Source organism: Sardina pilchardus, chromosome 11 (assembly GCF_963854185.1).
Source record: "Sardina pilchardus chromosome 11, fSarPil1.1, whole genome shotgun sequence".
NCBI lineage: Eukaryota > Metazoa > Chordata > Actinopteri > Clupeiformes > Clupeidae > Sardina > Sardina pilchardus.
This window is the reverse complement of record NC_085004.1, coordinates 27,885,092-27,908,302: the sequence shown is the minus strand read 5'-3', so window position 1 is coordinate 27,908,302 and position 23,211 is coordinate 27,885,092. Positions and strand designations below refer to the sequence as shown.

General features: G+C 46.3%; 1 protein-coding gene across 1 annotated transcript in view; it reads left to right on the top strand.

The window, feature by feature from the left end:
• The window catches only part of otog (otogelin), a 40,658-nt gene that overhangs the window by 4,601 nt on the left and 12,846 nt on the right, over positions 1 to 23,211 (top strand). Inside the window, exons 10-33 of the mRNA XM_062548754.1 lie at positions 139 to 247; positions 559 to 605; positions 714 to 859; positions 2,101 to 2,233; positions 2,702 to 2,879; positions 3,450 to 3,574; positions 3,964 to 4,176; positions 4,564 to 4,719; positions 6,151 to 6,316; positions 11,001 to 11,108; positions 12,085 to 12,223; positions 12,565 to 12,699; positions 13,149 to 13,295; positions 13,640 to 13,759; positions 14,343 to 14,459; positions 15,311 to 15,467; positions 15,571 to 15,597; positions 15,760 to 15,927; positions 17,409 to 17,687; positions 20,090 to 20,207; positions 20,663 to 20,742; positions 21,457 to 21,750; positions 22,603 to 22,721; positions 22,975 to 23,121. Of these exons, the coding sequence (XP_062404738.1) occupies positions 139 to 247; positions 559 to 605; positions 714 to 859; positions 2,101 to 2,233; positions 2,702 to 2,879; positions 3,450 to 3,574; positions 3,964 to 4,176; positions 4,564 to 4,719; positions 6,151 to 6,316; positions 11,001 to 11,108; positions 12,085 to 12,223; positions 12,565 to 12,699; positions 13,149 to 13,295; positions 13,640 to 13,759; positions 14,343 to 14,459; positions 15,311 to 15,467; positions 15,571 to 15,597; positions 15,760 to 15,927; positions 17,409 to 17,687; positions 20,090 to 20,207; positions 20,663 to 20,742; positions 21,457 to 21,750; positions 22,603 to 22,721; positions 22,975 to 23,121 (3,428 nt within the window). The remainder of the gene's footprint in view (positions 1 to 138; positions 248 to 558; positions 606 to 713; positions 860 to 2,100; positions 2,234 to 2,701; positions 2,880 to 3,449; positions 3,575 to 3,963; positions 4,177 to 4,563; positions 4,720 to 6,150; positions 6,317 to 11,000; positions 11,109 to 12,084; positions 12,224 to 12,564; positions 12,700 to 13,148; positions 13,296 to 13,639; positions 13,760 to 14,342; positions 14,460 to 15,310; positions 15,468 to 15,570; positions 15,598 to 15,759; positions 15,928 to 17,408; positions 17,688 to 20,089; positions 20,208 to 20,662; positions 20,743 to 21,456; positions 21,751 to 22,602; positions 22,722 to 22,974; positions 23,122 to 23,211) is intronic.

Below are 23,211 nucleotides of genomic sequence, written 5' to 3'. Positions count from 1 at the left end.
TAAACCCATATTAAGAAAACACCGGCCTCTCCAAGGCCTCTTTTGGACTGCTGCTCAGCTGACTCACCGAGTTTCCCTGAACGGGGCCCTTTGTCCTGCTGTGGTCACTGACTCTCCCACGTGTCTGTTCCATTGCAGATCTGATCTTTGAGGACGGGAGCTGTGTCAAGGCCTCGGACTGCCCCTGTGAGTTCCATGGCATGCTCTACCCCCCTGGTCAAGTGGTCCAGGAGGAGTGCAATAACTGGTCAGTACCCAAAAGAAAGAAAAAAATCCTTGCAGAGGACTCACTCACTCTCAGACTACTGCAGCTGATTGAAGTGTGTTGTCAGTCAGCATACGGTCAACAGCACCCCGCACATCTCCGCAGCGTTAATATCACGGGCGAGCATTCCTTCCGTGCCGTAATGCGACTAACTGTGAGATCGTAATTGACTTTTGTGGACAGTCCAGCAGGAGCAGAGCGAGCCCCGCTGGTCGCCCCTATCTGTGAAGTCCGACACAGGCACTTATGTGTGTAAGCCCACCTGTGACCGCTCATGTTTCATTGCCTTTCAGCACCTGCCTGGGGGGAGTGTGGAACTGCACCGACTACACCTGTCCAGGTCTGAATGTCCCGCAACATGCTCGTTGTTTAGGAAAACGTAAGAGAGTTAGAAATGGTTCTCGTTGAGTGGTTAATGCTGATTGGTATTTTGTCTCTCGCTGCACAGGTGAATGCTCCGTCACTGGCGATATGTTCTTCCAGTCCTTTGATGGACGTGTTTACACCTTCCCAGCCACGTGTCAGTACGTTCTGGCCAAGAGTCGCAATTCTGGAAAATTCACCATCACCATACAGAATGCGCCTTGTGGACCAGTAAGTATGTACAGTAACGGTGTGGATTTGGATTTGGTACAGTAACGGTGTGGACCTTCTATCGGCCCTGTGGGAAAGCATGTAAAAGGGGAAGGGGAAAATCAATGTTTGAATGTAATGGTGGTTGGTAAAATTATGCCTTTTCTAGAAATTTCTACGGTATATTTACATAAAGAAACGTGTACATTTAACACAAACGTATGTTTCACAACAACTCTGGAATGTGGGCACTGATTGACCATTGGGTCGTACTGGATTTCTCACTCAAAGCTGTGGGGTGGGGCCGCTAGATGAAAGGGCCGTTGAGTTACGGTTTGTGTCGTGATCAAACTGTCCAGCGCCGTCACAGATTAAAAAAAAAAAAGCGACAAAAAAAAACATGAGAGGCGACAAAAGTCCTGAGACCCTCTTCATCCTCAAAGGCAGCCCACCGTTTCCCATCGCCCGCGAGCCCGCTGATGCCACAACTCATCGTCCGGCAAGTGGGCCCGGTGTAAGATGTCAGACGCGCTGTGTTGCCGCGGGCAATTCCCCTGGATTACCTTATCTGAATCCTGAGTGACGGGAGGAGTGAGCGTCTTTGTAGTTGGGAGAGATGAAGAGGGTGCGGAGGGACAAAGGCGGGGGCTCTGCAAAGCGTCCGCTGAAAGGGGCCCGGGGCCCGACGCGGAGAGATGGGGGGCACCTGTGCGCCCTGGCCTCCTGACTCCCATGAAAGAGACGATTCATGCGGCCGGATCGCTTTCTGTCGGGCCAAAGGGTTTCGCCCCCTCTGCTTTAAGAGCAGCAGACACAGGCGTGCCGAAAAACGCACACCAGACGTGTACTCCCAGACATGCACTTATGTATGTTCACGCGTGAATGCACATGCAGACAGACACAGACACAGAGAAATTCACATGCACACACACCACACGCACACGCACACACATAGACAGAAACGCACGCACAGACACACACACACACACACACGCGCACACACACACACACACACACACACACACACACACACACACATAAAAGAAAAGAAAAGATACAGCAATTTGATAATCTTTAAATGAAAAGGCCACACCAAAAGATGTGTTTGTTGGCTGCACTATGAAATCTAGGATGCTGAGAGCAGCCACAGTGTGTTCATTCATCCAGTCTATCCGCATTGTCCGCCTTTATGAAAAGCCTGTGATCATACAAATGCTTTTCTTTCTGGCTTCTTTATCGAAACTATCTTTTCTCAATTGCAGAATCTGGATGGGGCTTGCATCCAATCAGTTAACCTGGTCGTTGACGAGGATCCAAGGACGGAGATTACAATGAGCCACATTGGCGAGGTCTTCGTGTCTAGCCAGTACCGAATATCCCTGCCCTATTCAGACGGTAACTGCACGTTCAGTGGGAAGCCTAAACATTGTATGCTCAGGGTCCGTGCCTGGAGGGGAAGGGGAGTCCGGGGAGGCCTGATGTGGATTGAATGACAGCTGCTCAGCACTTGAGCGAAAGGACAATGCTCCAGACTGAATGCTCAAATGCTGTATTATGCGCACCACACAAAACCCCCCTTCTTTTCAAGCTCTCCCTCACTGTGTGCAAATGTCACTCGTTCCAATCTGTAAAATGCCGTTTTTTGAACACAAGTGTTTATATATTGAAGTTTTGCTTGCATACAGACCCTGTTAGAGTATCGATATTAGTTGTATATAGTAGATCAATTATAGATGTTCTTTTAACGTGTTAACTATATCGCACCACTATGTGGCTAAGTTCAAGTATGAGTGGATAGAAACTGTGAAAGGCATGACTCATGGCATTTTAAAACTGTGTTCCTCTGCGCTCTGTGTTCCCTAGAGATGTTCCATATCCAGGAGCTGTCCACCATGTTCCTGCAGGTGAAGACCTCGCAGGGCCTGCGGCTGCAGTACAACTGGCGGGAGTTCCGCCTCTACCTGCAGGTGTCGGAGCTGTGGAAGGAGGACACGGTGGGCCTGTGCGGGACCTTCAATGGGAACATTCAGGATGACTTCCTGTAAGTCTGCCTCGCTGACCCCTCCGAGCGCCACGGCAACCCCCCTGTAACCGCAGTCTCTTCCTGGCACCCGGTACCACCACTTTAGGCTGAAAGGATACTACGTTTCACTCCAGTGGGAGAGAGAGAGAGAGAGAGAGAGAGAAGGAGAGAGAGAGAGAGAGGGAGAGAGAGAATGAGAGAGGGAGAGAGAGAGAGAATGAGAGAGGGAGAGAGAGAGAATGAGAGAGAGACAGACCACTCTGTAATGAACACTGTCAGCAGCCGTCGTCTACAAAGCTCTCATTTGCTATCCCACTGATGATGGTCCAGATTGATTTAATGAGTCTTTCAACTTGGTTACAAATGGTTACAGATATTAGAGATCTCTGAGCAGTGGGTTGTTTTGATCACACTTTTTCATTGGAATTTCTTGGTATAAGATATTTTTGTCCTCTTCAAAATATTTGACAATTATTTTTGTCAACAAAAAAAGATGAAAGTCTATAATAGTCAAATGATGTATTTCACCTTCTAATTGCTGTGCAGTTAATGGCTACATGTGTTTGTGCACTACGCGTGTGTCTGCAGGGCTCCGTCTGGCATGATAGAGAGCACTCCACAGCTGTTTGGGAATGCCTGGCGTGTGCCCTCGGCGTGCATGCCCAGCCTCAGCCTGCCACAGCTGGACCCCTGTGATACCCACCAGCAGATCGGTGAGACTGCGCTCATCAGTCAGGACCTGTGTCTGTCTTCCTGACTAGCTTCACAGTGCCCAGAGATCTCACTGAATACTATTGGAAGACAGGGCTTCAGAAGTTTGCTCTCCCTTGATAGATCATGTATGATCATGAAAGCTGTTTCCAGCATTTAATTTAAGGAGGAACTTGATGCATTCCTCTCTTCATAAGTTAGAAGTTGCCATTTAAATTTTAGAAGCCATGTAATGTTGATCAGAATTTTGTCTGTAGGCTGGTTGGTCTTAGCTCTGGTGGATTGGTCCCCCATGTTGTTGAGTAGCTCTATTCCAGATGGCTGTGTGATACGATATAGCCCTCTCTGGTCTGTGTTTAACCTCCTCCCCCCTCCCCCTCCCCCTTCTAAGCGTCCTACGCATCTCAGATGTGTGACGTCCTGAACCAGGCGCTGTTTGCGCCCTGCCATGCCTACCTGAGCCCCGTGCCCTTCCACCAGCAGTGCCGGGCAGACACCTGTAAGTGCGGGCAGCCCTGCCTCTGCTCCGCCCTGGCACACTACGCCCGCCACTGCCGCCGCTTCTCCATCATCGTCGACTTCAGAGCCCAGGTGGCCGACTGCGGTGAGTGCGGTGGAGAAGGTGTAACGTCATGTCATGGATGTTGCTGTCTATGCCTACCGTTTTTCCCGACTATTAGCCGCGGCTTATACAGTACATTGATTTTGCAAAAAAATGTCAGCTATGAGGTTAATACAGGGGGGCAGTTAATATGATTTTGTTTCTTTTAACTTGCATAAAAAAAAACACTGTCCTGCGGCTTATACACAATGCTCCAATGATCCATTTGTCATATTTCATCTGTCATTTTGAGTTTGTTGAAGGTTATAAGAGTTTCCACTGCTTAGCAGCACAGCTCGATATTGGCAGTTGAAAGTGTTTTTTTCTGTTGATAATGTGGATTTATGTCTGTTTGCGGTTTATCGTGCTCATTTTGTTCGACTCTTTTAGCGATCACGTGCCCAGCGACCATGGAGTATGGCATGTGTGTGTCGGCGTGCCAGCGGCGATGCCAGTTTCTCTCCATGCCCCACCTCTGTGGAGACGAGTGTGAGGAGGGCTGTGTTTGCCCTCTCGGAACGTTCTACAACACGCGCACCCGCAGCTGTGTGAGAAGGTGCTTTGTTAGGCAAAGACAGACACACACAAGTATAATTGGGGTTAATTAGCAAAAACATTATTACCTCCTTTGGCCAAATAAATCTGATTCTGATAGATGTCATGTCAAAAATACACAAATATCCTTTTAAATCTTTTTTTTTTTTGAGGAATTAGGCCAAAGTTACAGTATGTTGTAACTTAAATGTCACAAATTAGGCTGTTCGCGTTAGAACTTCTGAGCTCTCCAAGGGGGTGGTGGAATCCATTTGTAGTGAAAAAGAGTCTTTCAGTTCAAGTCCAGGTCAAGTTATGTGATAATGTAATTCACAAACACCGTACACCCCATTATGGCTCTGTAGATGTGGTCTTTGCCTGCACTCTTGAGCTTTGGCAACCTCAGAAGACAAGCTGGTTAATTTTCCTTAAATGTCTTCTGGTCTTAAGCATCCCAGACCAACTCTGCTCCATACTTACCTTGTGCTAGAGTTACCACCAGGAATTTGTGCTGAAACCAGCCATTCATTGCCACTGAGGCTGTGGACCACACAGATATCTGATAACCAGTGAGAAAGAATTTGTAATACAGAGGCTGATGTGTTGTTAAGACCTATATGTTACAAAGGCTTTTTACCTTTGCTAAACAAGTTTTAGAACTGTTACAGCATTTTTTTACCCCCCTTGTTTTTTATCTGATTTAGATATCTTTTTTCATTTATTTTAATATGTGGTGAGCATAGATACAATAATACAATTGCTAAGTTTAATTAATTAATTAATCTATTTTTAATGTATTAATCTTACAGTAATGGCACTCATTCATGTGCTGTCATTTCAAGTCCAACATTAGATCCCCATTCATTCAAGTGTGTGTGTGTGTGTGTGTGTGTGTGTGTGTGTGTGTGTGTGTGTGTGTGTGTCTGCGTGTGTGTGTGTGTTCAACAGGAGTGAGTGCCATTGCACCTTCTTAGGGGTGGATTACGCACCTGGGGATGTGATCATGACCTCATCAGGTGTACAGTAAGATCTACTCATTAGTTTTCAGTCACTCACACACTGTCCGCATTGCCCTAAATCTCCTTTGTGACAGTGGCTGTATCTACATGTATCTCACACTATTGTGATATTATTTCTATAAATGTTTATTATTCTTTTCCCATCAACTTTACTCATTTAGAGTTTGTCAAGATGGAAAGATTATGTCTCAGATTTCCTTCGTCAGTAAGTGTCATTTTATCACTCCTTCATTATTAGTCGTCATAATCTTCCTCAGCATGTAGATAGATGGATAGATAGATACTTTATTGATCCCCAAGGGGAAATTCAAGATATTGTTGTTATGTGTGAAGATGTTGTGTGTTATGTGGGGCCCCTGGGTACAGTCCTACTGTACAGTACCTCTGTGTAATGAGCGGTGTTGTGCCATAATCTGCTCCTCAGATAAGACTTGCCCCCCTGGCCAGCGCTATCACGAGTGCAACGAGGTGACGGGCAGCTTGGCCCGGAGCAAAGGCGTGGCCTGTGAGGAGACCTGCGAGTCCCACCTGCTGCACCTCACCTGCTCCACGCACGAGCCCTGCATCCCTGGCTGCGTCTGTCCAGAGGGGTGAGTGTCCCCGAGAATCACCATTGGATCCCAGTCTCACATCCAGGCAACCACAAAACAAATCGCATGGGTCTGTGGTAGACACAAGTCTGGGTTAATGGATCAATCACAATTCAGTGGTTAGCTAACAGTGGATAGTAGGAGTTGGTCTTTTGGTCTGTTGTTAAATACTTCATTGTGATTGGTGGATGTGCAATCCAGCAATCTTCTTAGCTAGATTATCTGCATTATCATTTTCAATTGAGTAAAATGTTTTTTTGCTGCATGTCATGGAAATAGCCAGTTGTTCTGACGTTTATTTACAACTCTAACCAACAGAGAGTATTATTCCTCACAAGTTATGTGTAGAGCCCAAACAGACGGGTCCCTTTGTTGTTTGAATGGTTTCTGGTATGATTCATCAAGATTTATCTTTCAAAGTTTGCTTTGCCTGTTCACACGACAGTGACAGCTTTGTGATAGCAGCGTACCAAAAGACGTCAAAATTCCTGGCTAAGTTTGTCATGACCTTAGTGCTGTCCCAGTGTGGCCCTATAGTAGCATGCATAGAAGCAGCATAGCGAGGCCAGTGATATTTGGGCTGAAGGAAAAGGTTGGCCATTGGAGCGCCACTGATCCATGTCTGCAGCATTGAGGTGAAGGTCGGCCCCTACGCTGGTTTACCTTCAGTGGAAAGGCCTCTCTAATGTCACTGATGTCAGAGTTTCTGTCCAGTTTCTGTCCTGCGATGAGTCATTTTTTTCTACAGTGTCTAATGCCGTGAGCTGTCCTCAAATATTACTGGCCAGTTGACAGAGATTCATATGCTTACAGGACATGTTCTGTCACTAAATCTGTAACTGGAGTTGAGTCATGTTATGTGTTTCATGTCTAGGGCTACTGAGTACTGATCCACATAGCATAGCTGCAAGGGAGATTTGTATTGAGAGAGAGAGAGGATGGTTGTTAAAAGAGCAGTCAGGACCCAGAGAGATGAAGCATTCTTGTGAATCACTGACACAGAACACCACCACATTTCAGCAGATTAATGCCACTTGATCTGTTTAATGTCAAACGCTTACAAGAGAGACAACGTCAAGGTTAAGTGAGTATATTATTAGGAGCGAGTTAAGTCCAATTCTCTGAGGCCGATATCAGATACAAAGAAGTCACAACAGTATTTTGGCCTGTAGCAGCTTTTGTTGGATAGTTTTGGAGACATACTTCATGTCATCGCATACTGCTTGATGGTATAGTGTGTCCTTTGTTAATTCAGAATCCCCCATAAATATTCATACATCTCATACATTATGTGAAAGGATGGATTGTGGTGAAAGATGTTTGCACCTTTCTGAGTCACAGTCTAATCAGGTCTAGACGGCCATTCATTTGAGCTGATAGGTGAGCAGATAAAGATACAGGGAGCACAGGTGGAGGTGGAGGCCACTGCTCCTCACCTCCTGAGCCGCTGACTCACAGTGATCCCCTTAACGGACACCTGTCACACACACCTGGTCCTGCAGCATGGGAACGTAACCTCAGAGGACGCCCATCCTGTCACAAACGTGTCAAACAGCTGTAACTCAAGAAGAGTTTGCAATCTAGTTTTTTTGCGGTGAATGTGGAAACACAAGGCTGTTATACTGTGGGAGGAGAGAAGATTAGGGGATTCTTGTTGTCTAGTGTGATGGATATTTTAAAAGTTCCACTGACATGTTTGGCTTGGGTGTTTTGATGAATACTTGTTAACTTGGACTTGTTTTGTGGACAAGGTTCTCTTTAAACTCTGCTTTATTGAATCAACGTTCTATTTAAATGATATTATGTTACATTTATATTATGCATGAATATGTATTACTTTCAGTGTAGTGGAAGGAGAAACCCATATGGAAAAGGAATAGACAAATCATACACAGTTTTACCATGTTTTATCTGAATCTTTGTAGATTTTTATATGACAGTGAAACCATTATAAGATCCTTGGTAAATCTGCGTAACCTGAAACCTATAAAACTTTGTAACCTGTAAGGGCTATACAGTATATGACGTTGTATGAGGAAAACGAGAAATGGGCCTCTTTCAAGAGTAAATCATACAAGTTTAGTATATAAAACACATTGCTGGCAGTATAAGTTTTTTCTATTTCTTCTTCATAGGAAGTGCATGTTAGGTGTGTTAGGTACAGGAAGTGCATGTTAGGTGTGTTAGGTACAGGAAGTGCATGTTAGGTGTGTTAGGTACAGGAAGTGCATGTTACAGTAGGTGTGTTAGGTACTGTAGGGTTGTTGGAAGTGTTAGGAGAGGAGGTTTTGTAAGCATTGTGTTAACAGTTTTGATGGCTAGTTTTTTTTATTATTACCGGTGTATGTTTACTTTAATAGCTTAAGGCATTTGTACTAAGAAGTCATATGTACATTTCCATTTTTAAAAAAAGCATTACTGTTTGTGTTTTGCGGAAACATTTTAAACTCCCAGATGGTTTTAAATTCAAAAGGACCTTATTGTACACGTTTTTGTAACACTTTCCCAAAAGGACCAAAAAACGAAACAAAGTTCCTTGTAGTCCGTGCAGCGCAGCGCAGCTCTGCATTATTCATTGCTCAGAGGAGAAGCCATAACGCTAACGTTACATCCATGTCCTTATACCACCGTATTGTGTCCCTTTTAAAGAATCCTTTTGTCCCTTGGCAAGGCAGCACTCTGGGGATAAGGTACTGTAGTAACTCCCCTGCAAATGTCAGTTTGGACTCACAGATTAGGTAAGGAGAGTGCTGAGCACAAGGCAGTGCATTTGGAGAGTTGCTTTATTTGGCAGCCGCCGGGGCGTGCAGTCGTGTATTAAAGGGGGGGGGGGGGGGGGGGGGGTGCATTTCCCCGCAGCGGGTTTTAGATGTTGTTTGTTGCTAGCGCTGTGCTGGTTTGTGTTGTTGTTGTGACTTTGGAGAGCTGTTTGTGTGGGTTGTAATGGACGTTTGTGCCTGTCGAGTTGTTGTTGAATAGTGGACACTTGGGTGGTCATGCATAATACTGAAGGCAGTCTGTGTCATTATCTGTCACTGGGTTCGCTCCGCTCTCCCGTTACGGCCAGAGCCCTGCTGTGGCTCCCTGCTCCCCGGGGACTTTCTCTCACTGTGCTTGGAGGAAGGAGGCATTCCTGTGTTAATGAATGTCATTCATGCAGGGTAATTACCTGTGCCTTTTCCTTCTCCTTCTCCTTCTCCTTCTGTCGGATGAATGACTACTTTTTTAAATTTATGCAATAAACTAGTAAAAAGTTGGATCGAGTGACTGCTAAGCAGCTTAGTTTTCAGAACCTGTGTTTGGAATTCATCACTTTTTCATTTTGCAAGAAAGCCTGTGTTTTCTATGCTATGCTGGAGTCCGCCATAAGGAGGATGGACTGATGCTGTTTTGATTCAATTTTATGTGATTATATTTGAAGCCTGAATCATTTGTCTTTTGATGCAGCCTGAAGTAAGTCTCGTAATAATAGTTTTAATATAGTATATATATATAATATATATTAATATACATTATCTGGTGTAAGAAGTAGGCCTTGAATATTTCATGTGTCTGTGCCAGCTTTCAATCGGGGAGAGACCAGGGTTGTTCTCCTCACCTTTGCATCGTCACATTCCTGATGGAAATATGAAGCAACAAAAACAAAGGATTGAGGGAAGAAAGCAGTGGAGTTATCCTTCGCCCATCATTTTCGAACTCCTCAGGCATGAAATTAAGTGCCTAAAGCTTGTGGGAATTCCTTCATAACCATGGCACAGTTCCCCAAAAAGAAAAAAAGGAATATGATGTTGTCCTGGCAGTAAGTAGATGGATCTTGGAATGGTGGCATTAAAAGGGCTTCTGAGAATGTGCATCCCATCATGCCTTTTTTTCCCAATTAATTACCATCTGTTTTCAATTACAACAAATGGTTTAATCATATAATGATATTATATTTTTATATTTTAGTTGACCTTTATGTATGTACACATGTATCCAGAGAATACATGTGTAGACACCCACTCAAATGCTCTGATAAGATGAAGACAATGCAATTGACATTAATTTGGCTCTATTTATAAACAGAGGCCCGGCAGATAGGGAATGGATTATTAGGGATTCTTTGATCAGAGTAATTGATACAGTGTCTTGGCTTTGGGATAAAGAAAGCTGTTAACACCACTTTATCTGGGTGTAACTTTACACAGATGGACTCTGGGTTTGGGCACAGACCATTCAATGTGTCGCTTCATTGTCTGCCATCGGGCGGCCAGAGGAAATAACTCTCTCTCTCAATATTACAAGATGCTTATCGGCTGCGTGTGACAGTGTGGAAACAGCGCTGGGCAGCAGACACAAAGGCCGGCTCATTGTGTATCTCTGAGAATGAGAATTGTCTGGTTTTCTCATGTAACTGGTGCGATTCCCGTGCAACTGATCACTGCTCCGGATCTGTCTGCTGCTGAAGCCCACCCTGGTATCGCTCAGAGACTGTTGCCCTATTCTCTCCTCATGGTGCACTTTAGGCTTTAGAACCTCATTTGGGGATATATTTACATGCAAATCATGAATAACAGAGAAACTTAACGATAGAGATAATTCACTGCCTTAGAGGGACTCTAAACATGTCTTGATTGATTTAACCATGCAACTCACTGCTCAATTTGTTTGGCTTTGTTTTGTTTTGTTTTGTTGTGCTGCCCAGCTTGCTGAAACACGGAGATGAGTGTTTCTGGCCTGAAGCCTGTCCCTGCATCTGGAAAGGGAAAGAGTACTTCCCTGGAGACCAAGTCACCTCCCCGTGTCACCAGTGGTAAGTGGAGACACTGCTTCTTGGTCAACCAAACAGTGTTTGGGGAAAACTCTTTTTCAAAACATGTACATTTCCTCTTTTCTCCTCTTTGTACATTTTATTTTGCCCCCTTAAAATAAGGTGACCAGATGTCCGAGACCAAAACCGGGGACATTATCCCAAAAACGGGGACATTTTCAGTTTGACTATTAATCTGATTGAAATACATACAAGTTACATACCCAAAAACGGGTAGGGCTACTGTCCCCTGAAACCTGGGCCATCTGGTCACCCTACCTTAAAATTCATCCGTCACAGAAATAGGCCCGTCTCTCAGCTTCGAGGACTTCTCATGCGTCCGCGGCAACCGTAAGACAAATTGGCACACTCAACACCAAGCAAACAAATAAGAGTCTGATTTTAGACAAATCTCCTACAGCGCAGCTAATTTTGAAAATCATCTTTTGCTTGAGGCGTTGAGTTGTGGGATTGCCTCCACAGTGAAACCGGTCATCTGATAGGCCTGTGCAGCATTGTCTGTCAGGACAGAGAGAGAGAGAGAGAAAAAAAAAAGATATTTCGCTCAACCGGGCTGACAGAGCCAGTCGTTGTATGATACTCTTTCATTTCTGTTGGAACTTGGTTTTGGCCGCTCAGATGAAGGCTTTTCATAACTCTCCCAGCAGTTAGAGGGGACAGGCTTTTAAACTCCCGCTCGCTCCTCCCAAGGCTCTTCTCCTCTGATGATGATGCTCAGAGATAAGCAAGACAGATGAATGATCCATAGAGCGCTGATTCAACCCTTGGCAGCCGACTCTGTGCTCTCCTTCTGGAGATAATTGCAACGCGCTAACAAAAGAATCCATTAAAACTGGCAGACTCACTTGCATTAATTGGTTAAAAGTGGACCAGCACTTTTGCAGTGATTTATGGAGGGGGGGGGGGATGGGGGGGGGGGGGGGGTTCAGCGTTCAGTGATGGTGAATCTGTCTTTCAGTGTTTGCCAGCATGGGACGTTCCAGTGCGTCTTCCAGCCGTGTCCGTCGATGTGCACTGCCTATGGAGACCGCCATTACCGCACATTTGATGGGCTGCTGTTTGACTACGTCGGGGTGTGCAAGGTGTACTTAGTGAAGGTGAGGGCAGACTACCAATTGTTGGGTATTCATAATACAGCCAATCTTTTTGTTAAGAATTGGAAATAATTGCTTTTGGTTCCATGAAAGAATACCAGCTCTAATGACAGGGTATTAGCATCTGTTTTAGTCTTTCTTTTGTAACACATAAAAACCTAATTATACATTTATACATGAATTTGACAAAAAAAATAAATGAATATGACAATTTTAGAGAACAAATTACCAAAGAAACACAAACAGCACCAAAATGTCTCATTATCTACTTTGAAATAACACCAGCTTCTGAAAATGTTTGTTGGCATGTTTCTGTATTGTCTGTTTCTTGTTTTGTCCTACAGAGTAATGTGGATTCAATGCTGAGTGTGTCAGCTGAGAATGTGGATTGTTATGAAAGTGGAGTGATCTGCCGAAAGTCATTGCTCATCACTATTGGCCGATCTGTCATTGCCTTTGATGATGACAGTGGCAAACCTGTGAGTGCTCCATATGTTTACACAAGCAGTATAGGACACCTCCATCTTATTTGATGAACAAGTCATTTTGTTGCTAAAAAATGACAGATCAAGCCTCTACTACTTCTCACATCTACTGTATGCCTTTCATGTTCAGTTAATGAATTAGTGTTACAGGTTAAAAAACAGGTCCTAGAAAGTCATGATTTTCACAGAGAATCGCCATAGCATTTTTAGTAACCACAGGTGGCATTTCAAATGGTTTACTGGAACAGACCGAGTTTGTATTGCATTTTGTGTTGCTAGTTTCCATGCCTGTAGTGTAGTCCTACAGAAGCCTGCAAACCCAGCTCAGCCCTTTGAGCCCAGGTGTGCCTCTGTTTCACTACTGTAGCCAATTCAGTGAAAGAGGAGTCTAGCGTCACGCATAGCAGCCCCCAGTTGACCTCTGACCTCCCCCCATTCTGTAGAGCCCGTCGAGCGTGGTGGACAGGAGGCAGGGCATGTACATCTGGCAGGCGGGCTACTTCACCATTGTGCACATCCCTGAGGCGGACGTCACCGTGCTGTGGGACAGGAAGACCACCGTCCACATCCAGGCTGGACCTCGTTGGCAGGTGAGCTAACTGCCAGTGGCCAGTGAGAGCTCAGTGCTGAGATGAAATGGTCTTTTCTATAACATATTAGGATGGTGCACCTGCCAACGTGTGTATTATGTTCTGTAGTGCATAGTATAGCTGGTATAGAATGACAAATCAATCAAGCAAGATGAACTGAATTAGACCTGACCTGAATTAGACCTCAAATAAGTGTCTTATTGGAGTCTACTGCAAAGTTATCAAATATACTGTATCACTGTGTGACAATATGAGTCCAAGATTTAATGAGTTAATGAGTTAATAATATAAGTAATTAGAGACATGATTATGGTTGTGAGTGATTTTTGGGGTGCTGTGCTCAGGGTAAACTCTCAGGTCTCTGTGGGAACTTTGACCTGAGGACGGTGAATGAGATGAGAACTCCGGAGAATATCGATTCTGCAACCCCGCAAGAGTTTGGAAACAGCTGGACCGCTGCCGAGGTTAGAGACGTTTCATTCTCATCCAAACCAATAGATTTGAAATGAACAATGTAGTAGGAGTACAGGGGAGAGAGAGCGAGGTACAGGTCACCAAGCACACATTCCATATGCTTTGGCAAGTGGTATGATAGACATGATTCTATGGTCTTTGCTGGAACAATGTCCTTCCCTAGCAGGTGTGACAAAAACAGGTGTCTCAGTTTCAATGAGCAGGTCTGTGTGTGTGTGTGTGTGTGTGTGTGTGTGTGTGTGTGTGTGTGTGTGTGTGTGTGTGTGTGTGTGTGTGTGTGTGTGTGTGTGTGGTGAGAGAGAGAGAAAGAGAGAGAGAGAGAGAGAGAGAGAGAGAGAGAGAGAGAGAGAGCGTGTATGTGTGTGTGTGTGTGTGTGTGTGTGTGTGTGTGATTGTGTTCTGGGTGAAGAAAATTAATCCTAAAGCAGTAAGTGATGCTATTTATTTTTGTTTTATACTTTAGTCTGAAGGTGTGTGGTGTGGTTCTATTAGTGTGTTTGTTTGTTTGTTTATTTGTTTGTGTGTGTGTGCGAGCCTCACTCCCTGCCTCTGTGGTTTCCTCCTTGTGTCCAGTGTGTTAACAGCCCTGACATCAGACACCCATGCAGCCTGAGTCCCCTTCGTGAGCCGTTTGCTAAAAGGCAATGTGGTATTCTACTGAGTGAAGTCTTCCACGTCTGCCACCCAGTGGTGAGTAGGAACATCACACTTTTAAATTGTACCAATGAGAACAACCATTACTCATGCCATATACATGTAGTCCAATGACCATTTGACTGTGTATCCGGCAAATAACCCGAGTGTTATTGTGCAATCTAATAAGGTGACTGTATGCAACACCATGAAAGTGTGAACATTGACAGAGGTCAGACAGATATAGGAATGAGTGTGTGTAAATGAATGCAGGGGAGGCAGCGTACTCATTGATGTTGGCCATTATGGTGCCCTAAGCGAGTTGCATTTAAATGATGATTCAAACGCCTGAAGAAAACTACCCTGCGTGCACAAGATTCTTTCCCAATTAAGTGCTTAATTAAGTGGAGTAAATAAAGTTAGATCTGTTACGTGGTGGTTTGATAGATTACTTACTAGAGAACTCAAAAATCAGCCTTGCATGTAACATGGTGTTGGTGTATTTTGACATTGTACACGTCATTGAGGAAGAGTGAAATGCGGTTTACAGTAAAGCTGCTATTTATTGGCTAAATGCCACCCCTGTCCTTTGGGTGCCCTATGTGCGTGATGCACGTAGTGGGAGAGGCGGCACTGAGTGGACTCATAGTCATGTGATCCATATTCATAGAATCTTCTGTGTCTACTGTGGGGATTTTACTGTATGACTAATATGCCAGAAACGCCTACAGTATGACGCCTATTTCACATAATAGTGCAACCTCAATGGCTGTTAACTGCAACATAAGCAATAGATATTGCAATGAATTGTCACTCCCATAGCACAATTTTAGTTGGTATTGTGTATTGTATCTCTAATAGCTGAGAGTGTTACAGTATGTCTCTGATGTGTCTCCCATCCCCCTCAGGTTGATGTGACGTGGTTCTACATGAACTGCCTGGCAGACACCTGTGGCTGTAACAGAGGTGGGGACTGTGAGTGTTTCTGCACCAGCGTGGCAGCGTACGCCCACCAGTGCTGCCAGCAGGGCGTCACCGTAGACTGGCGCAGCCCCTCAGTTTGCCGTGAGTGATAGACAGAGATCAGAACATTCTAGAATGTGTCGTCAGTTGTGCCCTTTTTAAAAACGCTGTCACTGTTCTAACAACTCTGTCTTTGTCTCCACAGCGTATGACTGTGAATATTACAACAAAGGTACTTTTAACAACTTTCTCTTTAAAAGTCTGGATGAAAAATAGCCTCAAATAAAAATCTGTCCCTCAAGTTGCCACTAGGGGGCAGAATGTGTGCACTGATGTCTGTGAGGTTTACACCTAACCTAGTTGTGGATGATTTATTCTATTATTTACACCATAGTTCTGGGCAAAGGGCCTTACCAGTTGACCACGTACAGGGAGAGGGACACAGTGATCGCAGCCAACAGGACCAGTGGGGTTGTTCTGCCCAGGAGGAGATCCACTGTTGGCTATGGGCTCCTGTCCACATTCATGATGACCCCGGGCCTCAGCAGAGCGCGGCCACATGGTGAGCCTTCCCTGTAGCTATTTACGCATCTACACAGACTTGTATAGTACAACAAAGTGTCTTTTTCTCCCTATTTACCCACTTTCATTAGATAAGTGTCACAACAGGGATGTAGTGGAATTTCCCATTGGGGATCAATAAAGTATCTATCTATCTATCTATCTATCTAAACACAGTTTATCCACCTCTGAAATGTAAGAAATAGACTCTATCCATCTCTCAAAAGAGTTAAGTCACCAATTGCAACTTTTTATATTTAAAGATCACATTGTATTATCCCCATTCACAATATGTACACTCATCAACACTCTTGGAACTGTTTGATACCACTGGCATTGTTATAAGCTGTGGACAGTAACCTCCACCATGATCAAACATGTTCTGAATGCCTTTTTTAAAAACTCCGACACCACATGGCGCAGTCCATGTCACTGTGTGATCACATAATTGATAGTTTACCCACCTCTTATTTTACTACTACATCCCTGAGTGTCACCATGAGCGTCAAGTCATGACTTTGGTAAGTCAAATTGGTGTTGAAATCCATTACAGTGAGGACGCTTTCTTGTTCTACAGTAGTAACAATATCAATATTTGGTGCCAATGTGTATCAAAAACATCTGGTGAAACAATATCATGAATTTGTCCCACACAACAAGGCAGATCGCTGTCCTCAGTCGGGGGTTGGGGGTGGGGGGGTCCCTCAGGTGAGAAGCCCATTTCTCCCACCACCCCTCTCCCCTTGTTTCTGGCCACAGCTCCCTGTTTGACCACGGGTTGAGGCAGGGATGTTGTTGTGGATGCCGATGCCGAGTACACAGATGGCACTGATACGGCGGCACGACAGGAGAGCCAGTATCACGTTGAGCAATGCAAATGCCGCAACTTGAACCCCCCACCTCATCTGCCAACCTGCCGGCCTCCCTGGCTGTGCCAAGCTGCAGCGTGACTCTACTAAATCACTGAGCGCCACACTTTGCTGCCAGGCATCCAACAGAGGCGCACTGGAAAGCAACAAAAGTACATTAACACTTGTGTGCTCAACGCTCTGCCTGCCTCATGGAAAAAGTCTGAGGGAGAGAATATGCCACTGGAGGATTCCATCATGCGTATTCTGGGTCTGGGGTGTCTACTCTCCTGTGTTGTGTCCTGGTTAAAGCCAGATATGGTGGATTGTTGTATGTCACGATTGCTATTGGTTGGCGGTGCATCACCAGCCATGTCATATCAGACTATGCTGATTACAGCTGATTGGTGTCACATTTTCCTTGAATTAGTCCTTTTACCAGTTTCTTTTACAGTATCTGGAAATATTTCATATGAATCAGACCATCATTTGATTAAGAATTAATCCAATCTTGCCATTGTGAATCATTCTTTAATGTGTCATGTTCATTTGTCACAAAATAGTAATAAGTCATCTACATAAATGATCCTTCATAATAAACCTTTGATGATTGCTGCATATTCTGGGTCTGTAGATACATCACTTGTGTCCTTTGAGGCTGCGGACAGACCAAACTACTTCCTACGGGTGGACAGGGGTGGACATCTCAGGCTTTCGAAGTGGCAGGACAGTGAGGCCTTCTTCGACCAGTGCACGTTTGTCCTCCACCGGGACACCTGGATCCCCGGCTACGACTCGCTGGAGTCCTTCTCCAAGCCGGGCTTCTTCCTGCACTACATGATCTCGTGGGTTCACCTCATGAAGTACAACCACTCCGACGGATTCCGCAGAGCCACACTCTTCAGGCTAGCAGGTCAGCAGCACTCTGGGTTTGTATGTTTGTGAGAGAGAGGGAGGGAGTTTGTGTGTGTGTGTGTGTGTGTGTGAGAGAGAGAGAGAGAGAGAGAAGCAGTGTGTGTGTGTGTGTGTGTGTGTGTGTGCGTGCGTGCGTGCGTGCGTGCGTGCGTGCGTGCGTGTGTGTGTGCGTGTGCGCACGTGTGCATGCATTTGGAAGTTCTTGAAGGTTAGCTAGCGCAGATGCTTTTGTGTGAGATTTGTGTGAGTCATAATTCAAATGTGTTAACTTGTATGGTACGCAGGAATGGCCCATTCTGGCACTTGTGTCCAAGTCTAAAGTATTTACTTGGAGACCAGACATGGCACACAGCAGTAACTCTCTAAAACCATGACCATCCAGTGAATTGTGGAAATCTCTAAACTATGCGGGCCAGTCGGCCGGCCTCAAACCCAAATCCTCGAGGGGTCGAGCGGGTTGTATGGGGGGTGTGTGTGTGTGTGTGTGTGTGTGCGGGGGGCCCTGAGACAGCTGAGGCTAAGAACAAAGTGTGTGTTTGCCATAAGCCACCCCCCGTGGGCTACCTCTCATCTGTCCCGTTTCGCACAAACACTCATTTACTGTGCTAATGGGTGCTTTGTGGGCATCGCCATGTTTGGTGCTTGGCGTGTAATGGTGAGCCGTGCAGCTGTTGACTGGCACACGCCCACCCTGGTGAAAAATGACAGCTTTTGTCAATGGCGAGTGGCTGATGGCAAGGCACTGCTTTAATCAGGGGGAATGTTGAGATCTGGGGCAGCGGCTCGGGGCAGGCGTGTGTGTGTTGTGTAGAATGTGTGTGTGCGTGTGTGCTTGCATGTGCGTGCGTGCGTGCATGTGGGTGTGCGTGTGCGTGTGCGTGTGCGTGTGCATGTATATGTATATGTGTGTGTGTGTGTATGTGCATGTATGTAATAGTTTATCTGCTTTCCAGGTGTCGATAAAAATGTGTGTATTTATACAGTATGCTGTGAAGGAGAATGGGAGGTAACAGTGTTCCCTCAGAGAATAGTATTTTTCTGTACAGCGGAGAAGAACCTTGCTCATTGTCTCCCATACAGAATCTCCTACAAGTGTAGTGGCAGGTTTAAAAGCCTTAGCAACATGGAGATCAAGTGATCTGCGCATCTGACGGCCAAGCGCTGTGTTATCAGGGCACCCAGCCGAAGGCTCGTGTTTCGGGGACGTGAGAAGCCATGAGAGTCCTCTGCCCGTTATCATCTCTCGTCTCGACGACGAGCGGGAGCGGGGCCTGCTGAGCCAGACCAATTACCCTGGCTAAATATACCAGAGCATTTGTTTTTGTTCATGAAAAAGTTAGAGCATCCACAGAGTTTGCCAGCAAAAGCCGCATTGGGTTTCTGGCTGAGGCTGGGGACATGCCGGGCAGATTGGTTGAGAGGATAAACTGTGACGGGGATATTCCGCTGATTCACCCAGTGGAAACATGGGGTCATGCTGACAGACAGTGCCTCTGCATGTAGAGGTCAAAGGTCACTCCACACATGATGTGATCACATGGTGATCTGATCACACTGTGCATCTATTTCATATAAATGGTACAACTATACATGCAAAAATGATTTATGGTTTGTCTTCATGTTGTGTCTACTTGAGACTGTGTGAACAGATTTTGTTTGAATTTCAGAGAACCAATGTACATCATTACCAGTGTCCCATACATGCACCACTGCTACCTGATATACCATGTAGCGCTTCAGTTGGACCCTCTGTCAACCGATAGATATAACCGTATCATAAGCATGTTATGGCAGATACCCTTTCCTGGCGCCAGTTATCAGGGCAGTTGCCAAATGATTTGATGGTTTCAGATTTCTGCTGTCAGTAATTACATGACAGCTCTCACAAACAGATTGCTAACAGTGTCTATTGCATGATGCTACTAAGCTGTCAGGGCATCGTTGCATGATGCTAACCATGATAATTACTGATCATGGTGTTATACATGGTTATAGTATAGGGCTCAGTGACACTCTGGCTCAATCATAGTGACTTACAGCCTGGTTACACTGGCAGCACAACTGAGGCGTTCTGTTTGTGGAGCGTGAAAATAGTTTTAGAAGACTGGTCTTTTTTTTTAAAAAATGTGCACAGCACTTATATTTGGTCTAGCCAGTTCCGCTGATTGCAGTGAAAGCAAATTGTTGTAGCAGTCGAATCTCACTGAGGCCAAAAAAATTGTCTGTTAGAGTATTGTTAGGATATGGTTATATCATTGCCATGTAAGAAGATACTGTATATATTGGTAACACAACATCAAATTGTTTATTTCACAGCATTAAATGTATAATAGCAATGTGAGATATTAGTTTGATACAAGATCCACTCTATAGTCCACGATGTTGTTGCATTCTCCTCAGCCCTGTCTGCAGAGTACCAGATCGGACCACGGTGCCAGTGGCGGTACGAGTCGTGTGTCAGCCCCTGCTTCAGGACCTGTAGCGACCCGTCAGGCCAGAGCTGCGTCACCATTCTAAAGTAAGAACCCCCGAAAGCCGATTCACAGTGACCCCTCCGAGCCGCACGCCACCCTGTGTGCGGCTCACTAGCCACGGCTGCCCGCTCGAATCCAGCGCTGTGAATCTCAAGCATCCACTGAATGTCTGGGGACATGACTGCTTCGAATGAGTAACATGGGGCCAATGTGGAGCTGTGTAATCTGAGTCCAGTGAAAGTTCTTTGTGCTTCTCATATGCTCTTTTTGACCTGTGCATTTTGCACACATAAGGTCATTATACTATTCTAGATAAAACATGTTATCAAAAGGCTGTTTGAATTTTTACCTTATCAATTAAAAACAACGATTAATTTATTACTTTTCCTAGTCCTAGTTAATTTATATGAACACATTTAGGTCTATTACGCTATGTCAAGTTGTATTGTTGAGACCTTGTGGTTGTTGAAGCTGGGTTTTGTGTGTTTGTTCTGTTTAGAGTGGAGGGATGTCTCCCTGTCTGTCCGGCTCACATGGTCTTGGATGAGCTCACCCAGAGATGCGTCCATCTGGAAGACTGTAAGACACTGACAGATAATAGCATCTGGTGCAAACGTTCACACAACTTTGGCATTAATATGGCAGATGGATGTGCTCTGATTAGTAATTTAAGCACTGTATATAAAAAGTTGAAGATGAACCAAGTTTACTCATATTCATGGTTTGTAAAGAGGACTGTAGTTTGGATGAACGCCGTAGTTTGAGTAGAACTCATTTGCCCTTGTTCTTGAGCAAAGTTCACAAGCTCTGTTTACAACACCCCATAATATCATCGCAGTGCTATATCACGTTACCTGAATGTTGAAATATTCAGCCTAACATCTGCTTAATTAAGCTTGATGCTCTAATCTGGCTCCTCCGACTCCTGGTGATGGGGTTTCACTCTTACCACAGGCGGAGCATTAGCCCCTCTCCCTCCCCCTTCTTTTCCACTCTTAAATGGCCGCTCTTATCTAACAGTTGCCTTATTGTTTGTCCTCAGGCACTAAGCCCCCAGTTGCCGTTCAGCCCATTACGCCGTCCAGCACCGCGGCAACACCTGCAGCTGTCACTTCTGCCACCAGCACAACCACTTTGGCCCCCTCCACCACACGTGCCACTCCCCCCTCCCCCACCACCTCCACCACCTCCCCCACCACCACCACCACCTCCACCACCTCCCCCACCACCACCACCACCACTGCCCCCACCACCACCACCACCTCCCCCACCACCACCACTGCCCCCACTCAGGCCCCATCAACCCCCACCCCTGCTGTGGAGACCTTCAGCACCACAGTGCGTGCCCCAAGCACCAGTGCCGATCAAGTGGTCACTCCAACCACTACTGTTACCGCCATGGTGGCCACAGGGTCAACCCAGCCCTCGACGTCGGCGGTAGCAACAGGCGCATTAGAGTCCTCCTCTGCGACGGTCAGACCGGTGGTGGTGGACTCTGTGAGGACAACTGTGACCGCAGAGACCACGAGCAGGACACCCAGCCCCTCGGCCACTCCTGTTTCTGCCAGCACTCAGAGAACGACTCCAGTGCCCCCCACGTCGCTGTTCTGGCTGACCTCCTCCACGGCCAGGACAGGCATCACCTCACCTCCCCCCACCACCACCACCACCACCAGCCCCCCCTCACCTCCCTCCTCTACTGTTGCTGAACCCACCACCACAATGACTCCGGGGCCCTCCAGAGTGAGCACTCTGCCTGCACGTCCAGTCTCCACCACTAGGGTCACCACTGCAGCCACGTCCAGCACGGCCATGACCTCTCCCCACATCACCACCACCTCCAGCGCTAGGCCCACCATAGCCTCCGAGCCCTCGGTGGTGACTGGCAGGACTACAGCCTCCAGAGCCTCCTCTACTACAACCACAACCAGAGCTCCAGAGACAACCCAAAGCACAACTGAGCATCCTACACCGTCAGTCAGAACAACAACCCATGCCACTGAGACTAGGACTACTGCATCTGTTACAGAGACGACATACTCGCCAGCAACTTCCCCCACTCACACGGTAGCTGCTACCACAGTCAAGACCATTCGGGAATCCACTACAGAATCAACCACACCTAGTGCTGCTTTCACCACCGCGAAGACAACACCGTCCAGAACCCCTCGGACAACCCAGCCTCTCAGCTCCACAGTGGCAACAGGGCGGACAGTGCGAATGTCCTCCACAGAGCCTCGGACATCAACAACAGTCGTTCCTGAGCCATCGTCCAGCACACTGGCTTACACGTCACCAACGAGAACAACAACAATGGCTGTGCCTGCATCGCCTACCTCAGAGCAAGCAGCTACAACGAAGAAAACTACCACAGTGGTCTCTCCAACAGCACTTTCTCCTCTGATCACCCGTACTACTCGTCCAACACCACCACCTGAGGTAACAGCTACGACAAAGCTGACAACTACGAGAGAAACACCGTCACCCACTGCGTATACCTCAAGAACATCTTGGTCACCAGGTGTGTCAACCACGGAAAAGTTTACAAAGACCTCTGCGTATGTCACTGTGGACTGGGGGCAGACTACAACCAGTCAAGCAACCACTCCCCACACCACACCTGTCCAGCCCGTTCTTACTGACGTTGCCTCAACCACTTCCAGACTTCCAGAGAGACCCACAACAGCAGAGCCCGTTCATACAGTCTCCACAACCTCACCACTGCCCATTCACAGAATGACCACGACCACTCTTCCAACAGCAAGACAAACGGAGGCCACATCGTCGTCTCCAACTTCTGCTGTGTCCCAGGTGCCGACCACAAAGACCACGACATACAGACCACACGTGGAGGTCACCAGCGTCACGGCCCAGCCCAGCACACGAAGAACGACAGACTGGCAGACACGTCCGCCTTATCCAGAAACGTCTTCCACGCCTGTCGCCGTCACACAGAGAGTGACCTCAGCCACCAAAACTTTTGTATCGCCTTTTCCCACAGCTGAGGCCACTTCCACGAAGACTAGCACAGCTCCACCAAGCCCCAGG